Here is a 16325-nt window from a genome sequence, read left to right on the forward strand (position 1 = left end):
GGAGTGGGAGATCGTCCCACTCGGGAGGCCATGATTGGGCGATGGAGATGAAAATTTTTATCAGATCATCTGATAAGATTACTTTGATCCGACGAGGAAAGAGCTGTCCGTCTTGGCGAACCGGGGCCTTGGGGCAGCTCGCGAACTAGTAGGGGTGAAGGGGGAATATAGCTCATGCTAATGCCACCGTAACAGCCTACCTCAATATCCAACACACCCAGAACCAGCCCGCCGGCTTCTTTTCGTCACCGATATTATGTACACATTTGGGAACTCCCGGCCGTGATCGGATCTGATAAAGAAAAAAAACAGGCGATTCCAGTCAGCGAAATGGGGGCGGCGGAGACATCGTTGCCCGACTGCCAGACTCCGACACCGACGCAACCCGTGGAATCCAGTGGGGGTTTTGCCTGTCACAACTCTCTGTCTCTCTTCCTTCCCGCGTAGGGTTCACGCCGTCAAACAATTAGTTAATTCATGCGCCTTGGAGGGGGAAGCAAGAGAGAGCCATGATAATTAAGTCGTCGTGGGCGTCATCAGTTGGCATCTGGGCTGGCGTGGCTGGCTGCGGTTAGGGTATTTGCTGGTTGGGGGGTCCCCCACTTGGGCCGCTACAACACCAACAGCAACTTTTCGCTTTGGGGAGCCATGGCCGGGGGTCAATGATGTAATCGCCAGTTTCTCGATGCACAGAAAACTATTATGCAATCATAATGACTCGGTCCACTTGGTGCTGTGACTATTCCACGCTGTAGGTGACTAATCCTGTGTGGGATGAAATGCAAAAGAGGTGGTGAGGGCTTGCCCAGTCACAAGCCGGCAACGCCTGGAATCCCCGCCGGGTAACACTGCGAACTGAGGGGGAGCAAGAAGAGTGCGAGACCACCACCAGATCTTGTTCACTACAGTATTCCCGTATGCCCGGTTGACCGTGAGGCCTGAGTCTGCACGACAACTCCCATCCAATTCACACACGACGAGGTGTTTGCATCCAGTCGCACCAAGAGTCTGGCTGTATCCTCCTGGTACCACTACCCATAGAATACCCCCGAATTTCCGCATCCGGACCTTTTATGCCAATCATCAAGCTCGGCCGTCGTGACACCAGGTGTTTGCAGCAAGCCCAGAAGTCTAAGGGAGTGGTTCGCATGAAGAGCAGCCAATCAGAGCTTCGCCGTTGTTGCTGACCCTACTATATAGTTTGCCTGTCATATGCACCTTTCCGGATTCTTGCCTCTACCGCCGATGCAGATAGTCAGTAGGCAATCAGGACCACGTGTAGATCCGTCACTTGCCTAATCCGGCTCGTTTGCCAGCCCTTCCCATGCGGATAGGCCCCCTTCCTCTAACCCCGGTTTTGTAAGTAAACAGCGACCCCATGGCAACCATGACGGAGCAGCCAGATGGACTCTCTCTGGCTGACAAGTCTCTGATAATACTTATTTCAAGATTCTGGTGCAACTAAATCGGCAAGCCACTTGTAAACCGAGAATTGTCTTGACCTCCTTGCTGACACTCTCGTACCCAGCTTCTCATGATATCGTTGTTGGGATGCTCCAACACGAGGCGGAAGGCCTCTCCATCAACAACCCGGATCCTGAACGGCTCGCGGGCCCCGTACTCTTACATGAACTTATACCCCACCAAGGCATCGATGAGGGAAAGCCGGCCCTCGACTACTCTAACAAAGATGGCCAGCAACGAACCCTATCGTACGGCGATCTGCATCAGATGTCGAGCTGCTTGGCGGCCCGGATAGCCCAGGAGCTGCATGCAACACCCACACAAAGCCAGCTTGTGATCCCGGTCATGATTCCGCAAAGCCCGGAGCTCTATCTCTCCATCCTTGCCATCCTGAAATGTGGCGGGGCATTTTGCCCCTTGAACCTCGATGCCCCTTTCGAGCGCGTCCGGTTCATCATGGGTGATGTGAAGGCGGGATTAGTGCTGACCACTCGTTCTCTCGAGGCCAGCCTGCCACGGGATGATGTGGCCTGGAAAGTTCTATGTGTCGACGAGGTGAACCTCGAAGCAGCCGCAGGGGTCAACGGAGTGGCCACCCCACAGAGGCGACCTGACGAGCATGATCTAGCCTATGTCATGTACACCTCTGGCTCTACCGGCACGCCCAAGGGAGTTGGGGTGTCCCACCTTGCCGCCACACAAAGTCTGCTGGCTCACGACCGGCACATACCGGTCTTTTCACGATTTCTGCAGTTTGCCGCGCCAACCTTCGATGTCTCGGTGTTCGAGATCTTCTTCCCCCTATTCCGGGGCGCCACGCTGGTCTGCTGTGACCGTGCCAGGCTCCTGACCGATCTCCCGGGCGTCATCCGACAGCTTGATGTGGATGCATGCGAGCTCACCCCGTCCGTGGCGGGGAGTTTACTCAAGAGCAGGCGCAATGCCCCGAATCTACGGTTGCTCCTCACCATAGGTGAAATGCTAACTCGGCCGGTCATCGACGAGTTCGGCGGCGATGCCGAGAATCCCAGTATCTTATGGGGTATGTATGGGCCCACCGAGGCTGCAATTCATTGGTATTGTTTATAACGCCCCTTTTCGCCTGCTCGAGTGCTTACTTTGCTCTAGCACATTACAGCCTGCCTTCAGGAGAGACTGCTCGGAAAGGTGTATCGGATTTCCTCTGCAGACCGTCTCTGCATTTGTCATTAGGATTACGGATGAGGCAGATTCTCACACTTTTGATCTGCTTCCACTTGGCGAGGTGGGCGAACTCGCCATCGGAGGACACCAACTCGCCAGCGGATACATCAACAGGCCCAAGCAGACGGCGCGAGCATTTATCGACACAGAGCATGGCCGCGTGTACAAAACCGGAGACAAAGCGCTCATGCGGCCTGACGGCAGCACAGAATGCCTCGGACGCGTGTCCGAAGGGCAGGTCAAACTGAACGGACAGCGGATGGAACTCGGCGAGATCGAGCACGCCATTCTGCGAACCGCGGGTTGCCACAGCACGTACGTTTGCGTTCTGGACAACCTCCTCGTTGCCTTCGTGGCGGTGGATGGGGGCCGTGATACGATCGAAAGCCGCATCAAAGCTACGTGTAAAAACTGGCTTCCTGCCTACATGGTCCCCGCCGACTTCGTCATCATGGACTCGTTCCCTCGGCTTCCGTCTGGGAAAATCGATCGACAGCAGCTAAAGCGAGATTACCTCGAACGCAGGAATACTGACACATCTGCTTGCCCGCCAAACAGCCAAAACGATCTTCAAAGGCGACTTTGCGAGACTGTGAGTGCAGTTTTGCGAACGCCCGTCTCGTTATCCACAAACCTCATGGCGGCTGGTCTGGACTCGCTTCTCTCGATTGCGCTCGCAGCCGAACTACGAGATAACGGAAATACGATCAACACTCTCGATGTGATGAGATCAAGAACAGTTCTTGACTTATACAACTTGGTAACAGCCGCGAGGCCAAACGTGGTCGAGGAACTTGCCAGTCCCTCAGACGCAAAGTGGCTGAACCAAACAGACACAGATTTGCCAACTTTGGTGAACGGCAATCTCGATAACGTGGAGGCTCATCTTCAATGCACCGAGCTTCAAAGCGCCATGCTTTCCGAGACTCTCAGAGACCCTCGACTTTATGTCAACACCATGGATATCGCTTTCCCCTCTGAATGTAGCCTCGACGATGTGAAATCATGGATTTTGCATATCACCACCTCCAACAGCATTCTACGAACGGGATTCATCCATTCAGGGGACGGACTGGTACAGATTGTCTGGAAGAGTCTGAAAGACAACCAAGTCAAGCTCGTCGAGGACTTCAGCCCGTCACAGCCGTCAGGTACAGAAAAGTTCTTGGAGCGGCCTTTTTGGTCGAAATCGCCACCGATGCGTCCTCCATGGCGCCGCGGGCACGGATAATCGTACACCACGCTCTCTATGACGGCTGGTCGTTCGATCTAATGCTCGACGACCTTGCCACTTTGGCCCGAGGAAAGAATCCGGCAGAACGGCCGCGGTTTCAGCACATCGCACAGCATCTGGCGTCGTTGTCCAACAGCGACGGCAATATAACTGCTCACGAATTTTGGGCAGATCACTTGAGAGGAGCCGCCAACAATCCACTTCCCAACTTCAGAACTACGGCATGCCGGAATCCGGAAATATCATCCCTTTGTGGAGATATCACCATACCCCCTGCAGATATTCGTCATATCTGCATGGAGACTGCGTCGAGTTCACAAGCAATATTCCAGGCATGTTTGGCGTGGTTCTGGTCGGCCCTGACAGGTTCAGACGACGTAACCATCGGGTCAGTCTTTTCTGGTCGGACTTTGCCCATCCCCGGCATCGAGAAGGTCATGGGCCCTTGTATCCAGACTCTGCCTATGCGTACAAAACTTGAGCATTGCCGGACGATCCGGGATCTGGTCCAGAGCCTGCACACGACGAGTCGACGGATTCTGCAGCTGGCCCCTATGTCCCTGGCGAGCATTCGCAAAACGGCCGGCCTTCCACAGGGCTGCAAGTTGTTCGATATCCTGTTTGTATACCAAGACTCTCTGTCCAGCAGGTCCCGCGGGGCAGAGTCGGTGAGGGAGGTCGGGCATCAAGACTACTCGGAAGTGAAGCTTCTTGTCGAGATCGAACCGAGGAAAGACCGCTTCTACTACCGGTGGACCTGGCATACCGACAGCTTTTCCGCGGCGCACATCGAGTCCTTCGCGCAGACCTTAGGCCACCTGGCTGACTACGTTGTCCGAAATATTGATGAGCCTATTTCGTCAATACCGTCGTCGTTTCCTCGCGAGATGCTATCAACGTATATTCCGAGCAGCAAGGCACCGCCTACGGCCCCGAGCATTGTCGCTCTTGTCGAAAGCACAATCGCTGCCAACGTTGATCGCAACGCACTATGTTTCGCCAACACAATCAATGCTTCTGGCATAGACACAAAGCTCATGACCTACAGGGAAGTCAACGAAATCGCTAATCAGGTTGCCCGCCATATACATGCGCAAAATGTCGTGGCTGGTGGCATCGTGGCTATCATTATGGAGAAATCACCCTGGCTATACTGTGGCATCCTTGGCATACTCAAGTCGGGGTGTGCTTATATGCCCATTTTACCATCTACTCCTATTCAGCGGATTCAGCGGATATTCCAACAGGCACAACCTCAACTCTGTATCCTGGATAATCCCTCGTCGTTGGAAAGGCAGGACCTTGAAGATTGCCCTGTGATAACTCTCGGTACAAATATCCTCGAGCGGTACAGCACCTCCGACCTGGACCTTATCATTCAGCCCTCCCAGCTTGCCTATGTCATTTATACCAGCGGTACGACCGGGGTCCCCAAAGGGGGTGTCGGTGACTCACCAAAATCTGTTGAGTAACATCGAGGCGTTGTCTCGCATATACCCTTACAACAACACATCGAGGATGCTTCAAGTATGCTCCCAGGCCTTTGATGTATCCGTCTTCGAGATCTTCTTCACATGGGCCAACGGCATGTGTTTGTGTGCTGGCACCAGCGACACCCTGTTTGAGGATCTCGAGCTAAGCATACGACAGCTTGAGGTCACCCACCTAAGCATGACCGTGACCGTCGCGTCCTTGGTCAACCCAAAACACGTTCCCGCCGTCTCCTTCCTGGTTACCTCCGGGGAGCCGATGACGGACGAGGTCGCTAACAAATGGTGTCCGGTCCTCTACCAAGGTAAGGAAGCCGCCTCCCACAGACTTTGTTGAACCTACTAATGTGGCACGCAGGCTACGGGCCCTCGGAGACGACAAATATCTGCACTGTCCGACATATGTCGGTTGGAGACTCGTCGCAGTATCTCGGGTGGTCGTTCGAGAATACGCCCACCTTCGTGCTCGGCGTCGACTCGACTGCACCGGTTCCCGTAGGTTGCATTGGGGAGCTTTGTTTTGGCGGCGACCAGGTGGCTGCTGGCTATCTCCACATGCCGGACCTGACGGCGTCCAAGTTTGTTGATCATGCCGACTATGGCCGGATCTACAGGTCAGGGGATCTGGGTCGCATGCTCCCGGACGGCTCCCTCATTATTCTGGGGCGTATTGACACCCAGATCAAGCTCCGAGGCCAGCGGATCGAACTCCAGGAAATCCACGCCAATGTCCTGTCTTCGGGATTGGCAAAGGCATGTGCGAGCATCGTCACCCAGCGCGAAACCGATGGTCCCCAACATCTGGCCTGTTTTTATGTTCCACTCCACGAAGAGACCCAGAATTTCGCCGTCCTCGAAATGAACAATGCGTTGCGTGTCACAAACCTTGCCATATCACAGGCTCTAGAAGCGTCACTGCCTTCTTATATGCTTCCGACTTTCCTCATCCCGATATCCAGAACGCCGCTGACTTCGTCTGGCAAGATCAACACCAGTACTCTGCATGACTCCATCCGGTCTTTCACAGACGAGTTTCTACAGAGCTGTATCCTGGGCGGCGAGGAGCAGGACACATCGGCTGAATGGACGAACATGGAGCGAACCATAGCAGCGGCTTTGGCCGAAACGCTCAATCTTGATCTCAGCCAGGTTGGCCGTTGGACCTCATTCCTAGTGCTTGGTCTCGACTCCCTCACAGTTATGGGATTCACCCGCAAACTTAACAAGCTGATTCAGCCCAAGGTCACTATATCAGAGGTGCTGAAGCACACAAGTGTGACACGGCTATACAATTTCCTGTCTCAAAGAAAGATGGAAACCTGCGAGCAGGATACAGACGCTTTTCAGCTCCCAGATGCTATCTGCAAGGATGTCGAGGCCCGTTTCCGGGACCTGGATGACGAGACAGCCGTGGAAAGTGTCCTTCGCTGCACACCGCTTCAAGAGGCCATGCTCGCGTCCTCTGTGTCGTCAAGTGACGGCATCGCGTATCGCAACCAGCTGCTGTTCCGATTAAATAGGGCCCCCGAGGAGATGAAGCGGCTATGGGAGGAGATGTGCGCGCGTCACGGCATACTACGAACCTGCTTCTCAACCACCGAGAGCGCCGAGTACCCCTTTCTCCAAGTGGTCTTGACGCACTTCGCCTTGCCTTGGAGCTACTTGGAGACGGCAGATGTTGCTCAGTGTGCGAAAGAACACATGCACGCGGCCTTTCAGCGCCCTGTGGACTCGCTCAAGCCGCCTCTTGGTTTGGCTTTCATCCGGGATGCTTCGACCGACGAGACGTATCTGTCATTTGTGTGTCACCACGCTCTGTACGACGGAATGGCAATCGAGCAGCTACTGTCTGAGGTTGAAACCCTGGCGCATGGTCACACACTACAGGAGCCCGTTGCGTTTGGGGACTTCTTGCAAGAAGCACTCTCGATACCCACTGGCGTGGACAGTTTCTGGGAGGCTCGATTGGATACCTTTGTACCTAGGAGATTACCGACTTCAGGATTGCCAGCCGATATCGATCCCTCAAAAACCTCGAACAGCTTTTGCACCGCAACGTTATCGCTGGAAGCTGTAGAGGCGCGAGCGCACGAGTTTGGGGTTCCCCTCTCGTCCATCTGCCAAGCAGCCTGGGCCATCACCCTTTCAGCAGTGCTGAACAGTCTCGACGTCTGCTTTGGGAACGTCGTCAGCGGCCGATCCACAGCATTGGAAGGTGTCGATCGTCTCGTGGCCCCTTGCTTTAACACTGTCCCTCTGCGGATCGATATGTCGGACTTGACCTCGAAGCTCGAATTGGTGAAGCGGTGCAGAGACGTCAACGTCGACGTTTTACCCTTCCAGTTCACTCCCCTGCGGAGGATCCAGGCGCTCGTGGGTAGGGGTGGTGAACGAGGACTGTTCAATACGATGGTGCTTCTTCAACCACCCGCGAGACCACTCGATGATACAATATGGTCACTTGAAGAGGAGCGTGGTGACATGGATGTAAGTTTTCCATTCCACGACCTTACGTATCGATCAGCGGGTTGACTACAACATTACAGGTTCCCCTGATTTGCGAATTTATCCCGATCGCAAAGAGCGATGTGCTACGAGTGGTTATCCACCACAAAGAGTAGGTTCTCTCCTACCAAAGAAAATGATTTAGAGACGTTAACCAGTCGTAGGAGTCAATTCTCGGACCAACTGGCTTGCATTTTGCATGATATTGTGATCCAGGCCGTCCAATCCTGCATAGAGAGCCCAGCTTCGGGACTGGACGTGTTTGCTTACCTAGGTTTGCCCCTTCGTTCTATGGTGGAAGGCATCAGAGCAGCCGCGCAATTAGAGAATCAACCAAACGACGATGCGCCGGACCCAGGAATGCTCGTCCCCGATGACGGACAGCCCCTGACTGAAGTTGAACTGATAATTAGGGAAATGGTGGCTAAGCTTGGCAGAATCGAGGGTGTTCCCATCACAGCAAAGACGTCCCTTCACCGACTGGGGATCGACAGCATCGGCATGGTGCAGCTTGTGTATCTTCTACAGCAAGAAGGCTTGCAGATTTCCCCAGTGGATGTATTCGAGAATCCCACTTGTGCCGGGATCGCATCTCGGTGTCTCAAGATTTCCCCGGACGGGAAAAGGAAAGAGAATAATTCTCAGCTCTACGATCTGACGAGTTTCCAGCAACGTGTCAGAGATAGTGTTTCAAACCAGGGAGATGTGGCAAATATACTGCCTTGTACTCCTGTTCAGCAAGGCATGATCTCGCAATCCATGCTTTCTCAGGGGGCGACTTACATCAATTCGGTCTCGTGGGACTTGGATCCTACAGTGGACATGGAAAGCCTGGAGGCTTCGTGGAGGATCCTCTATGAGCAACACGAAATTCTGCGGACTGGCATTTTGCCAGTCAGCGACCCGGATGCCTCCTTCGCCATGGTGGTGAAAGCGCAAGGAACGGCTGCGCCGATTGAGGTCTTGGCCGACGAAGCCGCTGGCTTTGAGGTGGCATCTTGGCGCTCGAAGTGCCGTAGGGAGATTCTAGAAGATATGCTTACTCCTCCTTGGAGACTAGCATTGGTAAAGATGGATGACGGCAAGCAAATGCATCTTGTGATGCACCACGCCCTTTACGATGCCTCTTCGTTGCGGCGCTTGCTACAAGGCCTCGCCGGCGTATTACTGGGAGACCAGAAGCATGCGTCACAGGCCTCCTACTCTGTTGAAACCGCGGTCGAAGCCGTGTTTAACGACATGGCTAAGGAGAAACCAGAAGCCGAGCGATTCTGGAGAAGCCAGGCAGCCAAGACCGTCATCAATTCATTCCCGATAATGACCCCTCTTCGAGTTGAACACGGCGCCACAGCAAGCAGCTCGCGCACGTCTACGCTACCTCTCCAGACACTGAAGCGCCAAGCCGCCGGAGCCGAGGTCACGCTCCAAGCCGCCCTCCAGGCGGCATGGACCAGGATACTATCTGCCTACCTAGGCGAGCCGTCGGTGACGTTTGGGGTGGTCCTCGACGGGCGCTCCGCGGCTTCGGGCGACGAGGAAGAGGCATTCCTACCGCGCATCACGACGCTGCCCGTCGTCGCGGAGATGGCCGAGTCCAACCGGGAACTCATGAGCTCCATGATGGCTTTCAACGCGAGCCTTCGACGCTACTTGAACACGCCGCTTTCTCAGGTGCAAAAATGGCTCGAACACGCCGAAGCGCCTCTCTTCGACACAATCCTCGTCTACCAGGCACGAGACCAAGCGCTGACAGGCACTGGTCCCTGGCAGGTCCACAGCGAGGCCGCCACCGTCGACTATCCCGTCTCGCTCGAGATTGAAGAGACGGACATGGAGTCACTTCGGTTCAACTTAGTCCACCGGACGGATATACTGCCTACGCCCCAGGCTGAGCTTATTCTGGCTCAGTTCGACGCCATCCTGGGCCATATGCTCGAGTTCCCCGACGGGTCCGCCAGCGAACTGGCATCTGCTGCGCCAGAGGTCTTCTCCATCATGCCTCCCCAATATGCAGAATTGCCGTCCGAGGTCTGCTTACTTCACGGATTCGTGGAAAGAAGTGCTCAATCATCACCAGCCAAAATCGCCCTGGAGTATGTGGGAGAGCTCGGGAATGAAGAACGTCACCAACGGTGGACATACCGAGAGTTCAACACGGCCGGAAACCAAGTGGCACACATGCTAGTGCAGCGCGGAATCATGCCCGGCGACATTGTGGCGATTCGCTTCGACAAATGCCCCGAGGCGTACTTGGCCATTCTGGGAGCCCTGAAAGTCGGAGCGGCTTTCGTCGCCCTCGACAGCAGTGCGCCCGCGTCCCGTCTGGACTTTATTGTACGTGACTCGGGGGCGGTGGCGCTACTCCACCGAGAATCGGAAAGCGGTCTCGCAGACCTCCCTTCCACCGTGTCTGATATCGCAATTGCCTTGGGCGACCTACATGCGTACCCCTCGTCCCCGCCCGAGCTGAGGCGGCCGGTGACGCCTGACGATACGTGCTACTGCCTTTACACGAGCGGCACCACAGGCACGCCCAAGGGATGCCTGATCAGCCACGAAAGCACGGTGCAGGCCATGCTCGCGTTCCAGGAGCTGTTCTCCGGGCACTGGGATGCTGATTCGCGCTGGCTGCAGTTCGCCTCGCTGCATTTCGACGTTTCCATCCTGGAGCAATACTGGTCGTGGTCGGTCGGCATCACCATGGTGGCGGTGCCGAGAGACGTGGTGCTGAGCGAGCTGGCACGCACCATATCCGAGCTGGGCATCACGCACATCGACCTGACGCCCAGCCTGGCGCGGCTGGTTCACCCGGACGAGGTGCCCAGCCTCTGCAGGGGCGTCTTCATCACCGGCGGCGAGCAGCTGCGGCAGGACATCCTCGACGTCTGGGGGTCCAAGGGCGTCATCTACAACGCCTACGGGCCGACCGAGGCGACCATCGGCGTGACCATGTACCCGCGCGTGCCGGCGAACGGGCGCGCGTCCAACATCGGCCGGCCGTTCCCGAACGTGGGCGCGCTCGTCGTCCGCCCCGGCCCCGGCCGCGACGTCGACGCCGCCGTCCTCCGGGGCGCCGTCGGCGAGCTCTGCGTCTCGGGCAAGCTGGTGGGCAAGGGCTACCTCGGCCGCGCGGCGCTGACGGCGGAGCGCTTCCCGTTCCTGCCGCGGTACGGCGCGCGCGTCTACCGCACCGGCGACCTGGTCCGCGTGCTGCACGACGGCTGCTTCGACTTCCTCGGCCGCGCCGACGACCAGGTCAAGCTTCGCGGCCAGCGGCTGGAGATCGGCGAGATCAACCACACGATCCGCGCGGGTGTGCCCGGGGTGTCGGACGTGGCGACCCTGGTGACCCGACACGGCAAACAAAACCGAGATGTCTTGGTCTCGTTCATTGTCGGCAGTTCGGACCGGTCCTGCGAGCCTGAATTGAGGGTCATGACCGACACAGCAAGCTCCAAGATGTGCGCAGAAGCTCGAGAGGCGTGTCGGGTCAGATTGCCGGGATACATGGTGCCGACTTACTTCCTCGCGGTACCTTCGATTCCGTTGTCGGCCAACAACAAAGCGCAGACAGGAGTCTTGAAACAGCTTTTCAACGATATTTCTCTGGATCAATTGCGCCAGCTATCAGCCGCATCCGACCAAGAAAACTCCCTTGTCCAGTCCACCGAACCAAAACTCACCCAGGTCCTTGCCCGCCTGGCGGGGGTCCCGGCAGACCAGATACGATCGTCCAACACCATCTACGATCTGGGATTCGACTCCATCTCTGTCATCAGTCTGGCGAGGGAGCTACAGGCGGCTGCATACCCGGGCGCGACCCCTTCGACGATTCTGCAAAACCCGCATCTGGGAACCCTTTCCAGGCATCTAAGAACTGGAACTGAATCCCGCTATGCGCCAATAACCTCGCAAGTCGTCCGTGCCAAGCAGATGATATCCGCATGCAGCCACAAGAACTTCGGTGGCGTCATGGAGACCCTTGATGTGCCCGGCGACGCTATTGACTATGTTGCGCCGTGCACTCCGCTCCAGGCAGGCATGCTGAGCAGATCTGGCGAGGGCGCGTATTTCAATGCGTTCCAATTTCGGGTCCATGTCGAAATCACCATTGAGCACTTGAAAGGGGCATGGGAGAAGGTGGTGGAGGATAACGCCATCTTGAGGACGTGTTTCCTGCAAACTCCCGACGGCTACGTTCAAGTTGCGCTCAAGAATGGACGCATGCGTTGGATTGATACGAATATTGGAAACCACGGAGAACTACAATCCCATATTCAAGACCAGCACCGCAAATGGATCTCGATGAACGAGGAAACCGTCAGACACCCCTTGGAGATCGAGTGTATAAAATGTGACGGGACATATACCCTCATAGTGCGAATCTTCCATGGAATCTACGATGCCCGCAGCTTCGAGCTTATCCTTCAACGCGTCAAGGCGGCCTATGGGCGATTTGAAGTCGCACCAGGGCCTGCATTTATCGACGTGCTACCTCACGGCCCCTTGATTGACTACAGCGACACCCGCCCGTTCTGGCAGGGTATCTTCAATGATACTAGGTTCCAGCCCTTCCCCTGTCTTGGACAAGAGGATGAAGACGGAAGTGACGTAGTCCAATCGCGATGGATGGACCTCGAGGGTCTGGAGAAAAGGCGCATTGGGCTCGGCGTAACCCAGCAAACCATTGTGCAGGCGGCATGGCTCTACGTCTTGAGGCAGCACTTCCCCAGGTGGCCGACCATGGGCGTCGTGCTCTCGGGCCGCTCCCTCATGCTGGAAGGGACCGAGAACACCATCGGCCCGCTGTTCAACACGCTCCCCTTCCGGGTCCAGGACGCCTCGGTGTCGGACTGGCCCTCGCTGGTGCGGGACACGCACACGTTCAACACGTCGGTGCTGCCGTTCGTGCACACCCCGCTGCGCCAGATCCAGAAGTGGTGCTCCCAGGGACGGCCGCTCTTCGATACTTTGTTCACCTTTGACCGCGAAGATGCCGCCGTCTCCAGCTCGGACCTGGACCGAGCTCTCTGGACCGAGGTCGACTCGACGACGAAGGCGGATTACCCGCTTGCCTTCGAGGCTATCGCAACCAGAGACCAGAAGCTCAAGGTCACCCTGGTCTCCCAGGGGCGCATCGCAGGCCGCGCGGTCCTGCAAGACCTGCTCGGGCAGTTTGAGAAAGCGGTCGAAGCCCTGTCGGAAATCGAGCAATTCCCACCGGCGCCAGGGAGGTCTTTCGAGGTTGAACCAGGCCCAGGATCTCCGCAGCACACGGCGCCCTCGAAAATCGCATTGCCTATAGAAACATCTGCATTCACGTGGACACATGCTGCTTGTGTCCTCCGTGACGAGGTCGCGGCTCTTGCCAACTTGGCCCCCGAGGACGTTCACGAAGATGCCAACCTCCTCCAGCTCGGCTTGGACAGTATTGACGCCATCAAGCTGGTATCTCGCCTCCGACGTGCTGGCTTATCTCTCACCACCAACGATCTTATGCGGCAGTCAAGTTTACGGGCCATAATCGAAAAGCACAGTGCTACCGACTCTACTCAGGAATCCGAGTCGGCTGATCTGGGACTGCTAAGGGACCACGTTTCTCGGCTGAAGGCGCATCTGAGCGAAAACATGTTGGAGTCGCTGGAGATAGAGTCCGTTCTTCCGCCCACGCCGCTACAAGACTCCATGGTTGCAGAAATGATCGAGTCGGACTTCCATCGATATTTCAACCATGACGTGCTTGAGCTTCTTCCCGGGACCAACATGCAAGACCTGAAGTCTGCCTTGGAGCTTGTCATTGCAAATTCCCCTATCCTCAGGACTTCGTTCTTTGAAATCACCGACCCGGCCATGCCAACGGCGTACTGCCAGGTAGTCGCGAAACGAACGGACCCGTTCGGCGCGGAGCAGATCTTGGACAGCGACGAAGGCTTCGGGGCTATCTTCGAGGCCGCCCGGTCGCGCGCGTCCCTGGCCGGGGGCCGAGCGGGCCTGCTCCAGCTGACCCCCGCCCGGGTCTCGGGCCGGCGGTTCGTCGTTCTGTCCATCGCCCACGCCCTGTACGACGGCGCGTCCCTCGACCTGTTCCACCAAGACGTGCGCGCGGCTTGCCGTGGCGCCTATCGCAAGCGACCGGCCTGCGAGCCCGTGCTGGCCCGCGTCCTCAACAGCGCCACGCGCGGGGCGGAAACCTTCTGGGCCGGCTTCCTGCGCGACGCGAACGCGACCCTTGTGCCGACGAGGACTGCGCCCGCCGGCGGGGCGCCCGCCGTGCAGAGGAGGGAGACGCTCTCTGCCGTCGAGGCCGGCAAGCTGAAGTCCTTCTGCGGCCGGAACATGATCTCCATGCAAACACTGGGGCAGGCCTGCTGGGCGGCCGTGCTGTCGACCATGACGCAGTCGCTCGACGTCACGTTCGGCGTCGTCATGGCCGGCCGAGACACGGCCGAGGCGCAGGAGCTGCTGTTCCCGGCCATGAACACGGTGGCGGTGCGGGCCGTGCTGCACGGCACCGTCGCCGAGTATCTGCAGTACACCTGGGAGAACCTGTCGCGGGTCAACCAGTTCACGCACTTCCCCCTCCGGTCCGCGCAGAGGCTCGTCGGCAAGGGGCCGCTCTTCAACACGCTCTTCACCATGCAGCAGAGCCGTCCTGCGGAGGTGGAGGGCGGGACCGACGCAATCTGGAGGTCTGTGGGCTCGGCATCCGAGGTCGAGTACCCTATCTGCATCGAAATGGAGCTTACAGATACGGGTTTGGTATGGCGGACGGCATACAGCACAGCCCATGTCGCGCCGGATGAGGGGGAGCAACTGCTTGCGCAGCTCGACAGAGTCATGGCGTACTTGACGGATGGCCACCACGGACAGGATATTGTGGCAACCGACCAAAACTCACATCAGATCTCGGTCTGCGGGTTACCGCCGTTCCAGGCCATGGGGGAATCCGGTGGTGCACCGTGTTCTTCTTTGAGCTGTGAAACTTCGGCCGCAGATGCTCCTCCTCATGTGCTCAAGGCGCAAGAAACATTGATCGAGGTCCTGGCGGAGGCTTCGGGACTGGAGCCTTCGGAAATCCATCCGGAACACTCTATTTACAACCTGGGCCTTGATTCGATCAGCCTGATCAAGATAAGCTCCGCCCTCCGCAAACGGGGGATGCAAGCCAATGCCCGCGATCTGTTGAAGGTAGCCTCGATCGGCGAGATGGCCGCCAAGATGGCGCAGCGAGACTCACCAAGCAACGGAACGAATCAACATGTATCGACCCCTATAGAAAAAGTGCTGGGGGACGTTGATGTCGATGCAGCCATGGCGGTCGCAGGCCTGGCGAAAGAAGATGTCGAGAGGATCCTACCTGCTCTTCCTGTGCAAGTCCACTTTCTCAGTCAATGGCAGAACACCGACGGTGGCTTGTTCTTCTGGAGTTTCGACATGCACGTGAACACCGGCGACCTAACCAAATCCGACGTGGAACAAGCCTGGTCGGAGCTGGTACGGGACTTGCCAATTCTGCGAACACATTTCGCGGCGACCGGGTCCTCCAAGATCCCATTCCTGCAGTTTGTGACTGGCAACAAACGGTCACCACCGATCTCGCAGGCCCCGACTTCGGAGGAGACGGCATCCGACTGGCAAGCTACGTATCAGAGCAGCCCCTTTGCGCAGCTTTGCGTCACGAAGCGGGGCAGCACTGGACTGCATCTCGTCCTGAGACTTCACCATGCCCTCTACGACGGCGTCAGCCTACCCTTGGTCATGCGTAGGCTCAGGGCTCTTTGCCTAGGGGGCGCTATTCCCCAGGGCACGAGCGCAGAAGCGTGGGGCGAGTTCGCCAAGAGCCATTACGCCGACAGCGTCTGTGCCGAGCGGAAGTCCTTTTGGTCCAAGTATCTTGAAGGCGCGCCGGCGGCACTGCAACCCGGACGCGAAACCAACAACGGCACACCTGGCTTCCCTTCTGGTCGGACCTCGGTCTTCAGACCGGGTGCGCTCCCCGAGCTCGAGAGCTGAAGGCCGCTGCATCCAGATACGGCGTCAGCCCTCAAGCACTGCTTTTCGCCGCCTACGCCAAAGTTCGTGCCGAGGAGCCTACAGCGGCGACCGAGTCGGACGGAACCACTACCAGCAACGGCAACAGTTTCGACGTGGTTTTTGGCGTCTACTTGGCAAACCGCGCATCGTTCAGCAACGAGCTCGAGACGGCCGCTTGTCCGACGCTGAGCATCGTGCCGCTGCGCGTCCGGTCCGCGCCGGGCGAGGGGCTCGTCTCCATGGCCGCGCGCATCCAGCGCGACCTGGTCGACCTGGCGCGCTTCGAGAACGCCTCGGCCGGGCTGTGGGAGATCGCGCAATGGACGGGGGCTTGAAGGTGGACGCGTTCGTCAACTTCCTCAACCTGCCGGGGGCGAAGAGGACGGGGAGTCGGG

At 57.4% G+C, this 16325-nt stretch overlaps 1 protein-coding gene across 1 annotated transcript; it reads left to right on the top strand.

Annotated features, from left to right (window-relative positions):
* Positions 1–1551: 1551 nt before the first annotated feature.
* PG998_013057 (Nonribosomal peptide synthetase 2) lies at positions 1552–16265 on the top strand (the record flags this gene model as incomplete). Its single annotated transcript, XM_066879873.1, has 8 exons — positions 1552–2510; positions 2593–3818; positions 4274–5328; positions 5381–5696; positions 5750–7878; positions 7938–8008; positions 8061–15859; positions 15904–16265. The coding sequence occupies 8 exons, from the start codon at positions 1552–1554 to the stop codon at positions 16263–16265; spliced, it is 13917 nt and encodes a 4638-aa protein (XP_066724012.1).
* Between the last annotated feature and the right edge of the window lie 60 nt (positions 16266–16325).

The sequence above is a fragment of the Apiospora kogelbergensis genome, assembly GCF_038363985.1.
Source record: "Apiospora kogelbergensis strain CBS 113332 chromosome Unknown utg000009l_segment0_segment0, whole genome shotgun sequence".
In the NCBI taxonomy this organism is placed as follows: Eukaryota; Fungi; Ascomycota; class Sordariomycetes; order Amphisphaeriales; family Apiosporaceae; genus Apiospora; species Apiospora kogelbergensis.